General features: G+C 35.0%; 1 protein-coding gene across 8 annotated transcripts in view; it reads left to right on the plus strand.

Annotated features, from left to right (window-relative positions):
- Positions 1-15888, plus strand: part of NKTR (natural killer cell triggering receptor) — a 57997-nt gene that overhangs the window by 24909 nt on the left and 17200 nt on the right. For 2 of the 8 annotated variants that reach the window (XM_044252468.1, XM_044252469.1), the window contains exons 3-8: positions 2058-2132; positions 2875-2982; positions 3485-3529; positions 5284-5371; positions 14270-14299; positions 14808-14953. In XM_044252468.1, the coding sequence (XP_044108403.1) occupies positions 2058-2132; positions 2875-2982; positions 3485-3529; positions 5284-5371; positions 14270-14299; positions 14808-14953 (492 nt within the window). Of the gene's footprint in view, positions 1-2057; positions 2133-2874; positions 2983-3484; positions 3530-3577; positions 5108-5127; positions 5372-11104; positions 11121-14269; positions 14300-14807; positions 14954-15888 lie in introns of those variants that run through there. The other 6 variants (XM_044252476.1, XM_044252470.1, XM_044252475.1 and 3 more) reach the window with 6 other exon arrangements.

The raw sequence follows: 15888 nt of genomic DNA on the forward strand, positions 1-15888 counted from the left end.
TGGTTTCAAAAGGCTGAGTTTTTGATTGTTTAGATAATACCTTTTATCTAGAAAAGTAACCATCTTACAGGGATCCCAAATATCTAAATATGTTTGCAGAGTTAGATGATTTTGAACTTGATGCCAACCTATCCAGCCATTTCCCAGGGGTTTATGAAGATTGATGAAAATACTTTCTTCATACTGGTAAAATATTTCCATGTAAATACAGAGGATTATATTACTGCTGTTATATGCATTTTTTAAAATTCCAATTTCTTGGGGTGACTCAGTGGCTCATTCAGTTGGATGTCCGACTTTTGATTTGGGCTCAGGCTGTCATGGGTTGTGGGACTGGCCAGAGTTGGGCTCTCTGCTCAGTGGGGGAGTCTACTTGAGATTCACTCCCTCACCCTCTGCCCCTCCCCACCATGCATGTGCCTCCGTGAGTGCTCTCTCCCAAAATAAAGACAGTCTTTAAAATTCTGATTTCCTTTTTCTTTATTCTTTTAGATACAAAGATCAGGTAGACCATTTTGAAATTGCTTTAAAATTTTGGCTCCATTGAAGCTATAGACAGAATGACATAAGAAAGTCTTGTATGATGCCATTATTCCACTTTTTATCCCTTAAGGATGTCTTTTATGTAGTAGCTTTGTAGCTTTGTTCTCTCCTCAGAGGAACTGACTGACATGGCCAAGAATAAATTCAGTTCTTAGCGACAGAGAATAAATCAAATCAGTTTGTGTCTGTGCTGAAACTGACTTATATTTGGTACACAGTTAATTTTGATTTATTTATAAGTCCGTTTGAATAAATACAAATGTTTATTCCTGGGCGCCTGGGTGGCTCAGTGGGTTGGGCCGCTGCCTTCCGCTCAGGTCATGATCTCAGGATCCTGGGATCGAGGCCCGCCTCCGGCTCTCTGCTCAGCAGGGAGCCTGCTTCCTCCTCTCTCTCTGCCTGTCTCTCTGCCTGCTTGTGATCTCTGTCTGTCAAATAAATAAATAAAATCTTTAAAAAAAATAAAAAAAAAATAAAAATAAAAATGTTTATTCCTAATGGAAAAGATTCTTTAGATTGAAGTGAAAGGGGACACAGGAAAGTGATTGTAAATCAGAATATTATTTTTTACTTTGTTGAGAACCTTTCGTGAGGCCTGCAAAGTCAAAACTACTTTTATAATAATACAATTTGCCTGTTGCGCTCTCATTCACAAGTTGAGTTTTCCAGAGATTACACAATAAGTAATGATGTCACCACTCTGACAGCTGATAGAACATGTGCTTTATATTCTTGTGTTTTGAAAATTTCTGAGTTTTAATTTATAATATAATAAATAGCAATAGACATAACCCACATTGTAAAAGTGCAATCATTTTTAAGAGTTGGAAGGAGTCCTGAGAACAGAAGGTTTGTGAAGCACTTTTCTGTGGCATAAATTTGTAGGCTTGCCCCTTACCATTTCCTGTGTATTGTATGTTTTTTGTCTGTTCAGTGTGTTTTGGGTATTTTTTAGGAACCGTAAGCTATTCTCTTTATGCTCTCTCAGGGAATAGAAGGTGAGTTTTAGTTGTGGGTCGCAATTCAGGAGTTTGGCTCTAAATAGTTCTTGCATAAAGGTAGAAAGCTAGATACAGAGGACAGAAGAACTTTCTTCTAACAGTACGGGCCACAATGACTGTCTTGTGATATAATGTGCTGTCATCACTGGAGGGGCTCAGGCATAGATTAGACAACTATTGAGACTTATTTTAAAGCAAATTAATAGTGTTCTGGTAGGTAACTGTACTAAAAGGGATCTAATCATGTAAAGCCCCTTTACAGGACACTTAAAATCCTGCAGTTTTAGGGCTGAAACCACTTAGGCTGCCTGTGAATTCTGACACTAACAAATTGCGTGGAATTCTTGTTAGTTGGCATTGCTCAGTGAAATTTTTTCCAGTTAAGTCTTTTGAAAAATTAAATTACAGAAATGGGTCTTTCAGTTTGTTAATTCTATCTGTCCTATTTCTCCCATATAAAATGTGGCATATTTAATCATCTTGCTTACCTTTCTTTAATGTGTTTTGTTTCAGTTGGTCGCATTATGTTTCAGCTCTTCTCAGACATATGTCCAAAAACATGCAAAAACTTCCTTTGCCTATGCTCAGGTAAATGAATTATTAAATTATTTCCAGTGAGAAGTTGTGGCTTATAGTTTTATCTTGCTTCTCAGAGTAGATATTTTCTGTAAAAAGTGGCCATAAAATGAATTTTTAGGGCATTAAAAATGCTATTGTCACTAATAAGAAATCAGGGAAGCATAAGAATAGAGACGACAAAGAAGTGGTCTCAAAAGTAAAAAAAGAAAGTACTACTGTGTGTAACAAAGTCATCTGTAAACATTGTAGTTCATAAATTCTAAATTTCAGTGTTTTGAACAAATTTACCATTCCAGATTCACAAGACTTCTAGTATTAGAAGATAGACAAAACATAATATGGCTGTTCTTCATTATATTTAATTGGATTTATATTTTTTAAAGTACAAAAAGATAAAAACATGTATAATGTTATTTTAAAATAGCATTACATTTTTAAATCCTTGCTTGGATACACTTAAATACATATATGCTTTGCATCAATTCCTTGATTGCCCTCTTTTATTGGAGTGATAACTATTTCTAATCCCTCTTTTCTCCTGTTGGCATGTAGAGTCTCTGCCACACAATTTAACATTTATATGCTGCTTGATATTTATTTTATTTTGTGTGTCATTTCCTCGTTGCCTCATACTTTGTATCTCTTACAGTGCCAACATGTATGGGAGGGATTTCACAAAGGACTAATTGGATGTTTCTTTCCATGGAAAGATGTTTGTAGCTAAATTTCACTTCTTTTTTTTTTTCCCCAGGAGAGAAAGGCCTTGGAAAAACAACTGGGAAGAAGTTATGTTACAAAGGTTCTACATTCCATCGTGTGGTTAAAAACTTCATGATTCAGGGTGGGGACTTCAGCGAAGGTAGAGCTAAAGTTGTGCTTTTAATAACCATCCATCAGTTTCTTAAGCTATTATACTGTTATAAGTGTTGTGTCACAGCGTGATGTAAATATTAAGTGGTCACTGAGTAGATGTGTAGAGCAAGAATGTATGAAAAGAAAAATACTAAGCCATTTTATTTTTATATACTTTTAATAATAATATTATAAACAGTTGGTGAATTCCCTTACAATGAATGCCGAGTACTTGTGGATTATTTTTATTCTTCCTGAATTTTGTTGGTGTGATTACTTTTTGAAATAAATGGGTTATAGAGATAATTTTTAATAGTGTTTATTATAATAGGACTGGTCTCTTTTTTGGACTTTTATTTTCAAGCTGAGGTTAACTGAAGATTTGTAGAATTTATTATAGCAGTCACAAGGTGTTAGCTTCTTCAGCAAATTGAAAGCATAAAAATAATTTAAATGTATTAATATATTTTTAATTTTCATTATAATTTAATGTAGCTCATTATTTGCAGGTAATGGAAAAGGCGGAGAATCAATTTATGGTGGATATTTTAAAGGTAAGGCTTAATATTTTATGGTCCTTTGTTTCAATTCTGATATTAAAGCAAATTTGATCATGTACTTTTAATGAGGAGAGGTTTACTTATAGTTCACTTTTTGCATGAAACTAATGCTGCATGAAAATACTTTATTTGCATGAACTTGGGGATAAATTATATTGTAATATGTAACTTGTAATTGACAAGATTAATTAAGGCTAACTTTATGGTTAAACATGACTTTCAGCATGGAGGTTAGGCAACTATATACATGAAAACTCCTATCTTCCTGCCTAAAACTGTCAACATATTCTTTTGTTTATAGAGAATGTGGTCTTTTGCAAAATGAAAAGGTAAGAGAACAAAGCTCAGTAACACAAACTCCAATTCTGTTCCCTTGCACCCTTCCTAATAAATTTATGGAGAGCCTGGGTTAGGTTGTGGCTGGATTTCTTATATTGCTTGAAGACTTGGAAAATTCTGTATACTGTTTCATACATACATCTGTATCTTTTTTCTTTTCGCAATGGGTTATTAGTTCTACATCAGGGAAAAAAATTCTAGTTGTATTTCTCCCCCCTAAACCAAACAATTTCTTTTAATAAAAGTTGGCATTTCCTACTTTCTCAAAGGTTTGTATGTTTTCTTTTGTATACTAGAACTATATGATTGTGTTTTATTCCTACAGTAGTAATATTTGCATTAAGTCTAACTATTGCACTTGCCCCAAAAAGCCTTAGAAAAGTCAGTTGCAGAGATTTAAAATGGGATCCAATCTTACTAGATTTTAATGCCATGATAGCTTCAGTGTTATAATAGTCTTTTATATTTCTTTTGGGGGAAAATGGATTACTACTCTTTTTCAGAAGCCTGTTCCCAAGGTAATCATTTTTTAAAGTTTTCTATGTTTCTGTTTGTTCTAAAGAAAAATTTGTTTGTATGAATGCTACAAGGAAATTTAAATTAGTTTTGAAGATATTTCTGCTGGAATTAAAATCATCTTTGAGTGATCTTTGTAACAGTTTTTCCTTTGAACCAGTAAGAAGTAGGTTCATTAGCTGGTTCTGTCTGCTTATAGCAATTGGAAGCTAATGTTGTAGGCCACTTTAATGTGGTGGTTCCCTGTGGCAGATACTTGTGTATCTTAAAATTATATTTTGCCCTTTAAGTTTTTGTTTTTACGGGACTTTCCTCCTTAGATAATTTTTGATCCTATCTATTAGGAGTCTGTATACTTGATTTAATTTACATACAACCTTAAACTTAATTTATGTAACTTTTAATTTTTTGCTCTCATAGTCTAGCTTCAATACAGTTGAATAATAAGTTTACCATATAGAAATTAGGCACATAAGATTATTAAACTTCTCCCATATATAGTGTGTTAAGCAAGATAATTGGAAAGTTGAAGAAAATGAGCTTTACTGTAGAGATTTTTCTAAAATCTCTTTACTGGTTTTCTCTGAAAGTTAATAGTTCACATTATCATTTAGCAAAAGTATGTTACTATTAAAAGTGACTGTTCTAAGGCTGTTTGTATAAAACATTAAATGTATATTCTTTTCCTTAAGGCTTTAAGTAGTATTTTTGATCTTTTTATGCTTTTGTATTTGATTAGTTAAAAAATTTTTTTCTAAATATTCAGACAAGTATCTATACTGACCAGAAGAGGAATTTCATCCTTTGCTTTCTATTTATTACTGTGAACATTAATTACACTTTAAAAGTGTCTTATAATTGGAGACTGACAAATTTGTGTTTTCTTCAAACAGATGAAAACTTTATTCTCAAACATGACAGAGCGTTCCTTTTGTCAATGGCAAATCGAGGGAAACATACCAATGGTTCCCAGTTTTTCATGTGAGTAGGCATAATTCAGAGATGAGCTTTTCTTAAACAGAGAAGCGCTGTTCATGAGAAAGATGGTATAGTTAAACCAAGTTTAAATGCTAGAATTCTGTCAAATTGGACTTTGTTATTAATTTCTAACATTGCAGAAACTGGTAAGCTCTAACAGCCGCCTCAGCATTCAGCATATATCCCCCATTTGAAGGATGGTACTTAAAAGATGTAACTTGAAGATGAACCGTAATTTCAAAGTATGTTGTCATCTTAAAAGAAATTGGCTTTGACTGAAGAAATTTGGAGGGTCAATTTACCATTACCAACAGAACATTAACTGTTGATTAGCATTTAAAAATTGTTCATAGACTAGGACTAGATGTGCCCTTGGCCTGGAGAACACTTGTTTTGAGTAAACCATGGTGTGGTTGCTTTTTCTCTTATTGTTGTTCTTTGAGCTAATTTGAGAGAGGTACCATTATTTTCTGATACTGTACAGAGATAAGTAACTTTGTTGTTGCATCAGCATTGTAAAAAAAACCTAAATCTTTTGTGATTTCTATGGTTAATTGAATTAACCCAGTATTGCTATCATTTCCACCAAAATTTATGAGATTAGTACTCAGGAAACTTCAGAATGTTGTATTTGCTTTTTAAAAAAACAATCACCTTTTCATGTATATACAGGCACAACCAAAACCTTACTTGGCATACTTTTAGTTACATTCTTTTTTTTTTTTTTTTTAAGATTTTATTTATCTGTTTGACACAGAGAGATCACAGGTAGGCGCAGAGGCAGGCAGAGAGGAAGGGGGAAGCAGGCTCTCTGCTCAGCAGAGAGCCTGATGCGAGGATTGATCCCAGATGACCTGAGCTGAAGGCAGAGGCTTAATAACCCTCTGAGCCACCCAGGTTCCCCTTTTTAGTTACATTCTTATCTAAAGCTACTGTAAAACCAATTTTTATTATAATCCCAGGATTTAAAATAGGAAAGATAATTGGCTAGCATGAAGTTTAATGCTTTTGATTGGAAGTAAATCTCCATAGTTGTACTGTGTATGTTGGAGAAATATTTTATTCATGGTTTTCCAGAAAAAGTTCTTGTCATCTTTCTGAATGGACAAATATGAATGGCGCTTCCCTGTCGTTAATGGAGTAAATTATTCATGTAAAATAAATGTCACATTTTAAATTTGTCTGCAAAATAGATTTCCAACATGATCTGATAAAGTTCAGATAAGGGGCATTCTGTTCATAAGAATGTCCTAAAAATGGAAAGCTGATGGAAGATGACAGTGCCTGGAGCTGTGTAGGAAAAAAGGAAAGACCAAAAACATTTGTTCCTAGATCATGTTTTGATCCCATAGAGCAGTAGTTATTAATACTTCTCTACTAGAGTATTTTTCTTTCCTTAACCTTCTTAAAAAAAGTAGTGGGAGATGTTTTGAAAAACTTCTTTTATAGTAATTTAATATAAAGCTATTTACTCTTTGAGGTTTCCCATTTCCATTTTTAAGCTTATCTGAACTGTGAACATGATAAACTAATGAAATTCATTGGTCAAGAAGCTACCATCTGAGGGCTCTAAAGTTTCTTTTAGATTTCCTTTTTTTAAATACGACTACATTGAATTTATCAGGTAGCAGCAGCTTCTTTCCATTGTTACATACCAGTTAGCTTGTTTAATCAAATGTTAAGAGTAAAATCCAGTGCAGGTACATACATTAATAAATATCCAGTGTATGATGAAATTCTCCCTTCAGAAAATTAATTTTGTTTCTGTGTTATTTAGTACTTGCCTAAAAGTCTTTTGTAGAAATGCTTAGTATCAAACAAAATTGCGGCCATTGCTGTTTCTACATAGTTTAATTTTACTTTGGACTGCTGCTGTTCTGGCAAGGAGTGCCAAATGAAAATTTTAGCATCCGTGAATTAGGATTAAAAGTTTTAAGCTTGTTTTCATAATTAACTGTAGATGGCACTAAAATCACTGTGAACTTGTGTTGAAATAAAATTTTCTACTTTTAGTTTGAAATTTACTTCTAGAAATGAGTTTGTAGTTAAAAACAGTCTTAAAAGTAATAGTGTTTTTGTACATACAAAAAAAATCCTTTTTTTCCCTCTAATTTTTTAAAAGAGCTTTTTGTAGCATGTCCTTTTTTTAATGCTAGCTCAAAGTACTGGTTCCCCACGGTTGAAGGATAAAATAAAGCTAGCAATCACCTTTCTAAACAAAATACTTCCTTGCTTTTATAATAAGGGAAAATGGAAATGATGATGGCCGATAAAAAGAAAGTCTTTGAAAAAATCTCTGTCTTGCAAGCCCAGATCATTTTGGAGCTGAAGTAGTGAAAAAGTATAATGTACTGTCTCCAGGTTTTGTCTGTCATCCTAGCTAAGCCTTCTAAAAGCTGGGGCTACAAGGGCCGCCAAAGGGTGGTGGTGCACTTCCCCTCTCACCACAGCTCTTGCTGGGGTGCCTCATACATCTCTTCTGCATTCCAGACAGGAAAGGGTAGTGTGAGAAAGGGTGGTAAAACACCAAGAACTGCCTTTATATTTCTAGTTTTATAGGCTTAACAAGGACTTTTAATACAACTTTGGCAAAATAATATTTGTATTTCATATTCTAAATAAACTACCTTGTAATTCCTAAGGAGGAAATTTGATGTCATAGTATATATCAAAATATTCCTCAAAGATTCTTGTGCTTCATTCAGTAACTAATGAAGTATGTCTTCATTACTGACACATTTAAAACCTCCTCTTCTTAAGGCATGCATCATTTTTATTAAATGTAATTGTGCATATATTGCTTTCTTTGGTTGAAACAATTTATGTATATGGTAAAAATCAGATTTGCTTCTGTAAAGCTATTCATGATTTCTGCAGTAACTGCTTTTATCTGCTATTTTAATCATGATGATTTTGCTTTGCGGGGGCCTACTATTTTTTTTTTATATAGTACTGCTCAAGAAACGTGGAGGTAGTGATAGACGGCACTGTCCCCATATATAACTGAGGAAATAATGGTTTGTTCATGTTGAGGTATTTCTGAAAGAATTAAAAGACCTGGAACCAAAGTAGTAACCAAGTTAACTTGGTATTTAGTCATTTTGTCCCTTTTATTATTTATTTGTTGAAACCAAACACTAGGAAGAAACTGTAATAAAAGCTATAGAATTATGAGGTCTAGAGTGGAAAAGGATTTCAAGATCATCTTGTCCAATCTTTTCCTTCTATAAATAATGCTAGGATAAAATGACACACCTGAAAACATTTTTCTTTTCCTTTGGCTGTTAGTAATGACATTGTGTTAATTCTGTAATTTTCATTGTTTTTCAATACATTCATTGAAAAGATAAAGAAGGTATTGCATGAAGGAGTCATTAAAATGACTAGGTGGTTTATAGCTTTGTATAAATAACAATCACTTGGGTTAGAGCTACTGTTCTGGCTGTCAGGAGACCTTGGTTCTAGTTCTATTGGCTATTTACCTTGAGTTAGTTTTGTCTTTCCTTTTTGGCTTATGAAGTATCTATCCCATTCTTAAAGTAAACATTTGGATATGAAAATGTGGACATAAAAGGAAGAAGGTGTTTTGTAGGTTGATCCTCAGTTTCTGAATATGTGGAATGATTTGTGTGCAAACATCATCTTGCTTAAAGGAAAATAGTAGTAATTGCCTAATTTCCATCAGTCTGAAAGGTGCTGCAAAGAAGCTTCAGGCTCATTTGCCTAAATTAGACAGCAGTCTTCATCAGCTGCAAACAGAACATTGATGTGGTGGTTACATTTGTCTTCCTTCACCTGGTCTGTGCAACCTTATGTTCAGCCATGGAGTAGAAAGACCTGCAGAGCTTTGGTGAACAGTCTCTGTTTGTTGGCCACTGTCAGTGGTCATGATAATCATAAAAATTTAAGAAAACAAAATAATGCAGAAAAGTCAAACTTTAAGCAAAAAGTGTTAACAGGTATAAATAGGATTATAGGAGGAAAATATCAAGTAGTTCCAGGATATGTTCTAACCAGACTTGGGAATGGCTGCTTTCCTGAGTGGGAGAGAAGTGCTGATTGTTTCAGAGCAGAGCAAGGGGAGGTGAAGAGTGGTTTTGGGTTAAGGGGTTTATAAAGCTATGTTGCAATTTGGGGTAGCAAAAGTAAATTTGGGCAGAAATGCTTTTTCCTTCCACATACTCATGCATCTGTATGAGAATAAATGCTAGTAAGTGTCAGTAACCTGGGAGGTTCTAGTTTTTTCTTCTTTTGGCCAGTGGTGGTGGGGGGGGTAGTATCTATATGTGTACATTGCAAGATTTTTCATCAAGATGTTGGTGAAACTTAACCATAAACCAAATTCTCTGAGTTTCAAGTGTCATCTGTAACATCCAGTCTTAAAATCACTTAGTGTTTTGTGACATATGTATTAGCAACCTGGAAGGAGTTTTGTATCTAGTAGTGTTTGATGTGTATTACATATTGTTAACATTAGTGCTGAATTTTTGGTGACTTTTGGAACATACAGGGAGAGCTCTGTAACATGGCTTGGTTCGTTTCCATGGCCCTTACACAAGCTGTATGTCTCTATATCATTTGGTGCCTCTTCATGATGATGTGTAGTGTCAGGAGTTGAAGGAAAAAATTGCATGTTCAAAGCTACATTAGACAGAAATCGGTTATCTTTACGTTCATACTATTTTACACCTGGAGTCACTTTTTTTTTTTTTACAACATTTTTTGAAAACACCATATTATTTGAAATGTTGTATTCTTTTTGGCAGTAATTCATGTATCAATCCTTGATAAGAAATTAAAGCTTGTTTTTAAGTATTTCAAGATTCAATAGTCTGAAACCTTTGTAAAGAATTTTATCCACTATATATGACATGGATTTTGGTCTGAGTATATAACAGATATGTTTAAAGTATAATAAAGTTGTTTAGACTGTGTATTTTTTTAAATTTTTTTACAATGGGGAAAATCAGAGATTAGGCAAGTATCGTGGCCAAAATTTGACAGAATACTTCTATACTTTCATCTCTCTTGCCTTTTTATCCTTTGAGAAGATCCTTAAAATTCTAGTTATGCATTATTATTATTATTATTTTCGGGGACTTAACAACTACAGAAGTGTTGAACAGAAACTGTAGTCCAAACTTTGCTCACTTATTCCTCATAGTGGTCTGTTGTGTTTGATGAAAAGATTTCAAATGTAGAAACATGAAAGATTTTTTAACTATTTGAAGTGAATTACTAAAAAAAGAAGAGAAAGTTCCCTGAAATGTTGTTTTGAATTATCTTAACTCTGTCCTTTTCATTGAAATTTTTGCTTTCCATTGGTAGTAACTCCTCCTGGGAATTCAGATTTTTATATTCATGTATGTACTTGGGATACATTACTCTCTTGTTGAGAAAGATGTTTGTTGACTTAGCTAGTTTGTAGGATTTGCAAAGCGAAATATACTGTTTGGTTCCTCACCCTCTAGTGTTAACATATTAAGGCTCTGAGCAGATTCCCATGTTTACCACAGTGTTTTTCTTAAGCATAGTTCGTCTCTACATACATATCCTATGTGAAAGAAAATTTAGAGCCCTCCATTTTAAAAAAAGCTTTCTTGCTTTGCATAAAACTTGAAAATATTTAATTTCAAAGTTATATTGATATTAAAACATAGATTCAGTCTTGTCTTAAAAGTGTATTACAATTTATTTCTTGCCATTTTTGTGTAAAATTTACAGAAAGAGTGTTACATCGTGCGCTCCAAAGGTAATGTCTCATTACTCTAAGGCTCTCTTTTTCTTTCTTTGCTTTTATCTCTTTAATCCTATTGTTATGTGCATTGAACCATTTTAAGCAAAACTTTCTGTTTGATTTATGGCAGCAGTACATGTAAAACAAGTGTGTTTTATTGCTCGTAGTTAATCCTGGGAAGTATATTTTCATTTCAGTGGCTTGTTGCCACCATGTTTCCACACCTCTTCTGGGGGAGGGCAGGGAAGAGGGTGTATTGTATATAATGGTGTAGATTTCATTTCAGTACAGAACTGTTAATTTCTGTATAAAGCCAAAAGCTTCTTTGGTAATGGTATAATAATGTAGATTGTTTTTTGGAGTAACAGTGACACTTTTCAGTTTCTAGGATTTACAAACTTTAAATGAATCCTTATGCATATATTTTTAAAGTTCGTTCAGGGGGTGGAGGAAACTGGAAAATCAGTGTCTAAGTGACAGGAGAAAATGGAAATGTGAAAATATTGAAAGCTTTTATGATTTGAAATGTTTTATGGTTCTTTCTCCTTCAGGCATGTTTTCATAAGCCTGTATAAATTTACATATTTATGGTAGTCTTTGGCTGTAAGGTTGGAACTTACTTGAGTGTCAGCCCTGCATGGGTCTTTAAAACTGCATAGTTTTGAAAGATCAGTACAATTAGGATTTGGTGGGATGGGATCTCTTTGTCCGGTTGAGTAGGATTGAATCGCTTGGACCAGGAATATCATTTCTCTCTGCCCATTTGGCAGTGTCCTCTCTTTATCCATGTCTGGTGTCAGCCTAGGGCCAGTATGCCTGCTTTACATTGTTATTTCTGCTCCTGGAATGTAGGCTGAGAACCCCGAGGGGCTTCTTTGTTAAGATACTTTCAGTATCCTTTTTTTTTAAAAGATTATTTATTTATTTATTTAACAGAGAGATCACAAGTAGGCAGAGAGGGAGGCAGAAGCAGGCTTCCTGAGAGAGCCCCATGCAGGGCTCAATCCCAGGACTCTGAGAACAGGACCCGAGCCGAAGGCAGAGGCTTAACCCTCTGAGCCACCCAGGTGCCCCTACTTTCAGTTTTTTTTTTTTTTTATATACTTTCAGTATTCTTAATATGCAATCCAGCCCGATATAAGTGCACATTTGTATGTCTGCCTCCTGAATTGCGGATGTGAGTGATGGATTTAATTATTCATACCACTCCAGGCACAGCAGGCCCCCTGAAGTTTGTCCCTGAAATTGTTGTTGTCTTCATTTGTTTTCCCCACTGTTGCAGTAAAAGACCCAAGTTTTTTTGTCTTCAGTTGTCATTTGAATTCAAAACAAAACTGGAATCTGTCATAAAGGTAGCGCGATTCCATCCTCAGACTGAGTCTCAAGTGGTACATTGCTACCTAACTGCATTAACTAGAGTGTTTTCATCTTCCTATTTGCTCCAGAGTTTTGCCATAAGGTGGTTTTTACAGGACTCCTTGGTTAGCCGCTGTGGCAAATTGAATTGGGTTCTGTGTGTTTTAGAAAAATCTGTGGGCTTTTCCTCCAAAAATCTGAGAGTTGTGAGAAAAAGCAACAAGGAAGGAGGAGGAATATGCCTTAATCAATAAACCACTCCTTGTTTTCACTGCTACATATTTGAAATCTGTCCCTTAATATTGTAGGATGTTTACCTTTACAGATTTTCCCTCTTAGACCTTTCATACAGTGGAATCACTGTCTGGCATATGTACTAATTTCTTCCTATCATAAGTATGCTTTGGTAAAGTTTTCTATATATGGGAAGTACATTTCCATCTTAAAGTTATTATACAGAGTAGTTTCTGGAAGCTAGTTTAATTATTTAAGCATTAGTTCCTTTCCTCACCTGCTTGCCAGATTTTTTTTCTTTCTGCCTGTTTTTTACTCATTTTTACTATTTTATTGGTTTGAATTACAACTTCTCACTCTTCTAAGGAGAATTTGAGACTTTGTGGTTTTAAAACTCAAGATCGCTTTTAAAATTCTGGAACTTCTTAAATTGACGTTTTTTAAAATAAAATTTCTGTACTGCTTTTACACAACTGAATATTTTTAATGTAAGTATAAATGCTACCATTCCTTGTAGAATAATGATTTTTAACATTGTTGTGAAGATTAAAATTGTGTTTTGTTGAATTACATGTCTTAGAATTGCCTTAAAATGAATATAAAAATTGATATGGGAGCTCCTAGCACAATTGACTGCTTTAAACATGGCCTGATAATCCAGTGTCCTTTCTCAAATTCTGCTATTTCTCTAAACTAAGATTTTTGTGGTATATACTTCTGAGTCTAGTTATCTGCTTTTGAATTTTTTCACTGCAATTCACATAGTGTGAAGATCTGTGAAAATGCTGTGGGAAACAAGCAGTTTTGGTTCAAAATGTTTTAACCAAATGTATCCTGTAGGCTTCTTAAAAGTGACTATCTGCCAGTTGGTGATTGTAGAAGAAGCAGGTTGGGCATTTTTGGCCCAGAGAAATGCAGTGTCTATAAGGTTATCCCTCATTACTTACTTGCTGTTAGAAGTGTTGACAAAGGGAAGGTTCGCTCCCTAGTGCCTTTTCAGGGTCGCTCTGAGTGGCAGAGCTTCACCTTAGGTGGGAGTGTCAGGAAGTTCTGAAAACAGGACTTCTGTGGCCTACCTCCATCTGCCTGCCTAAAAGATGCAGACTGACTCAGTATGAAAAATAACAAATAGGAGAACTCATTTAAGTGCGGGGTGCAGGTATCAATCATGCTTTTCTTTCTTTAGGGCAAACAGTAGTGCTTTTTATTCTAGTTACGTTGATAAATTTTGAGTTTTTTTTTTGTTGTTTTGGATTCGGGAATAACTTTAATTTTAATGTATTTTTATGCTATTTCCAAATTGTTTCATACATATTTATAAGAATAGTCTTCATATTGGAGAAATAAATACAACTTTGTAATTTGTTATAATCTTGAGTGATGTTTTTAACCAGTAAAATGGCTACTATTGTTATTTGAAAGGTTAAGTTTGAATGTTTACCACATTTAACTTTTTCCCTATCTTTTTATCTTTACCTCTTTGTTCTCTACATGCTGTGCTTTAAACCCTTCTGCTCTGTTCATCTGAACACCTGGTTTTTGCCATCTTCTTTGTGTTGATGTTTATTACACAGTACCACAAAACCTGCTCCACACCTGGATGGGTAAGAGTGACATTTCACTACCTTGGGGAGTTGTTTGGGTGGCCAGTGCAATACAGGTTGAATCATGGATAAACCACAAGGGGGCGCTCTTGATCTCTCGGTTAATCTCAAAGCCAAGCTCCTCCTTAAGGATCCCAGTTTAGTCAGTCTTGAGACCTCATAGCTATTGTGTTACTGAGTGGGGTCTTTATCTGGGCTTATGGATAGACCTCCTAGTCATGAATTTAGTGACCCTGTAGCAATAGTTTGAGTATCAAGGGCAGTCTGTTCTCAGACTCTACCGTAAAGGATATTGTTTTAGGCAGAAAACTGAGTCCCAATTTGAGTAATTTTTGTTGTTTGTTCCTTTTATGAAGCACATTTCAAGTTCTACTTACCTTCCAGTTGTTTCATTCATCAAACACTTTATTTTATATTGAGGTCTGTAGACCAGTCATTTATAACAGTTGTGAATACTGCTTATGGCTTGTCAGCAAACCAGTTCTTTCTTGAATTTGTATTATAACAGGGTTCATGTCGTCTTTGGATTAGTTATTTCTGGTTTTGAAGTAATTGAACAGATTGAAAATCTGAAAACAGATGCTGCAAGCAGACCTTATGCAGATGTGCGAGTTATTGATTGTGGGGTGCTTGCCACAAAATCAACAAAAGATGGTAAGGGTTTTGGGGTAGTGGGGGGAGCTAGGATATCAGTAAAACGTGTTGAAGACTATAATTTAAACATACCTCTTGGATTTTGGTAGTGGAGGAAACCATACAAGTTGTATAGCAATAGCCTGATGCTTCTGTATCATACCTTCTACCCAGCCATGCATAAATCTTATCAAATCTCCCTTTTTTTTACTTCCCCCTGCTGTCAGCCTTGTTCCAGACCTGGATGATTGCAGTAGCCTCATACCTGCTTGTTTACCTCTGTTCTTTTCTATAATCTTTTCTCAGCAGTAGTAAATTCCTACTGGTCTCCTTGCTTGTACTCTTGATCTTCTCCAAGGGTGCCCTTCTCATTCAGCCAAAGCTAACGGCTTTACTTGGTCTGTAAGGCAGTTTGCTCTCTGCAGTTTTCTTTCACCTCTTCCCCCTCATTCATAGTCTTCCCAGCCATGTTGACCTTTCTACAGACTGCCAAATACACAGGGACCTTTGTGTTGCCTGTCCCCTCTTTCTGTAGCACTCTCCATCCAGATACCTACCTGACCCCTTAGCTCATTTCCTTCAGGTCTCTGTTGGAATGTAATTTTCTTTTCTTTCTTTCTTTCTTTTTTTTTTTTTTTTTTTAAGATTTTATTTATTTGGGACGCCTGGGTGGCGCAGTTGGTTGGACGACTGCCTTCGGCTCAGGGCGTGATCCTGGAGTCCCGGGATCGAGTCCCACGTCAGGCTCCCAGCTCCATGGGGAGTCTGCTTCGCTCTCTGACCTTCTCCTCGCTCATGCTCTCTCTCACTGTCTCTCTCTCAAATAAATAAAAAAATAAATAAAATAAAATCTTAAAAAAAAAAAAAAAGATTTTATTTATTTATTTGACAGAGATCACAAGTAGGCAGAGAGGTAGGCAGAGAGAGGGGGAGAAGCAGGCTTCCTGCTGAGCAGA

Source organism: Neovison vison, chromosome 6 (genome assembly GCF_020171115.1).
Source record: "Neovison vison isolate M4711 chromosome 6, ASM_NN_V1, whole genome shotgun sequence".
Classification (NCBI taxonomy): domain Eukaryota; kingdom Metazoa; phylum Chordata; class Mammalia; order Carnivora; family Mustelidae; genus Neogale; species Neogale vison.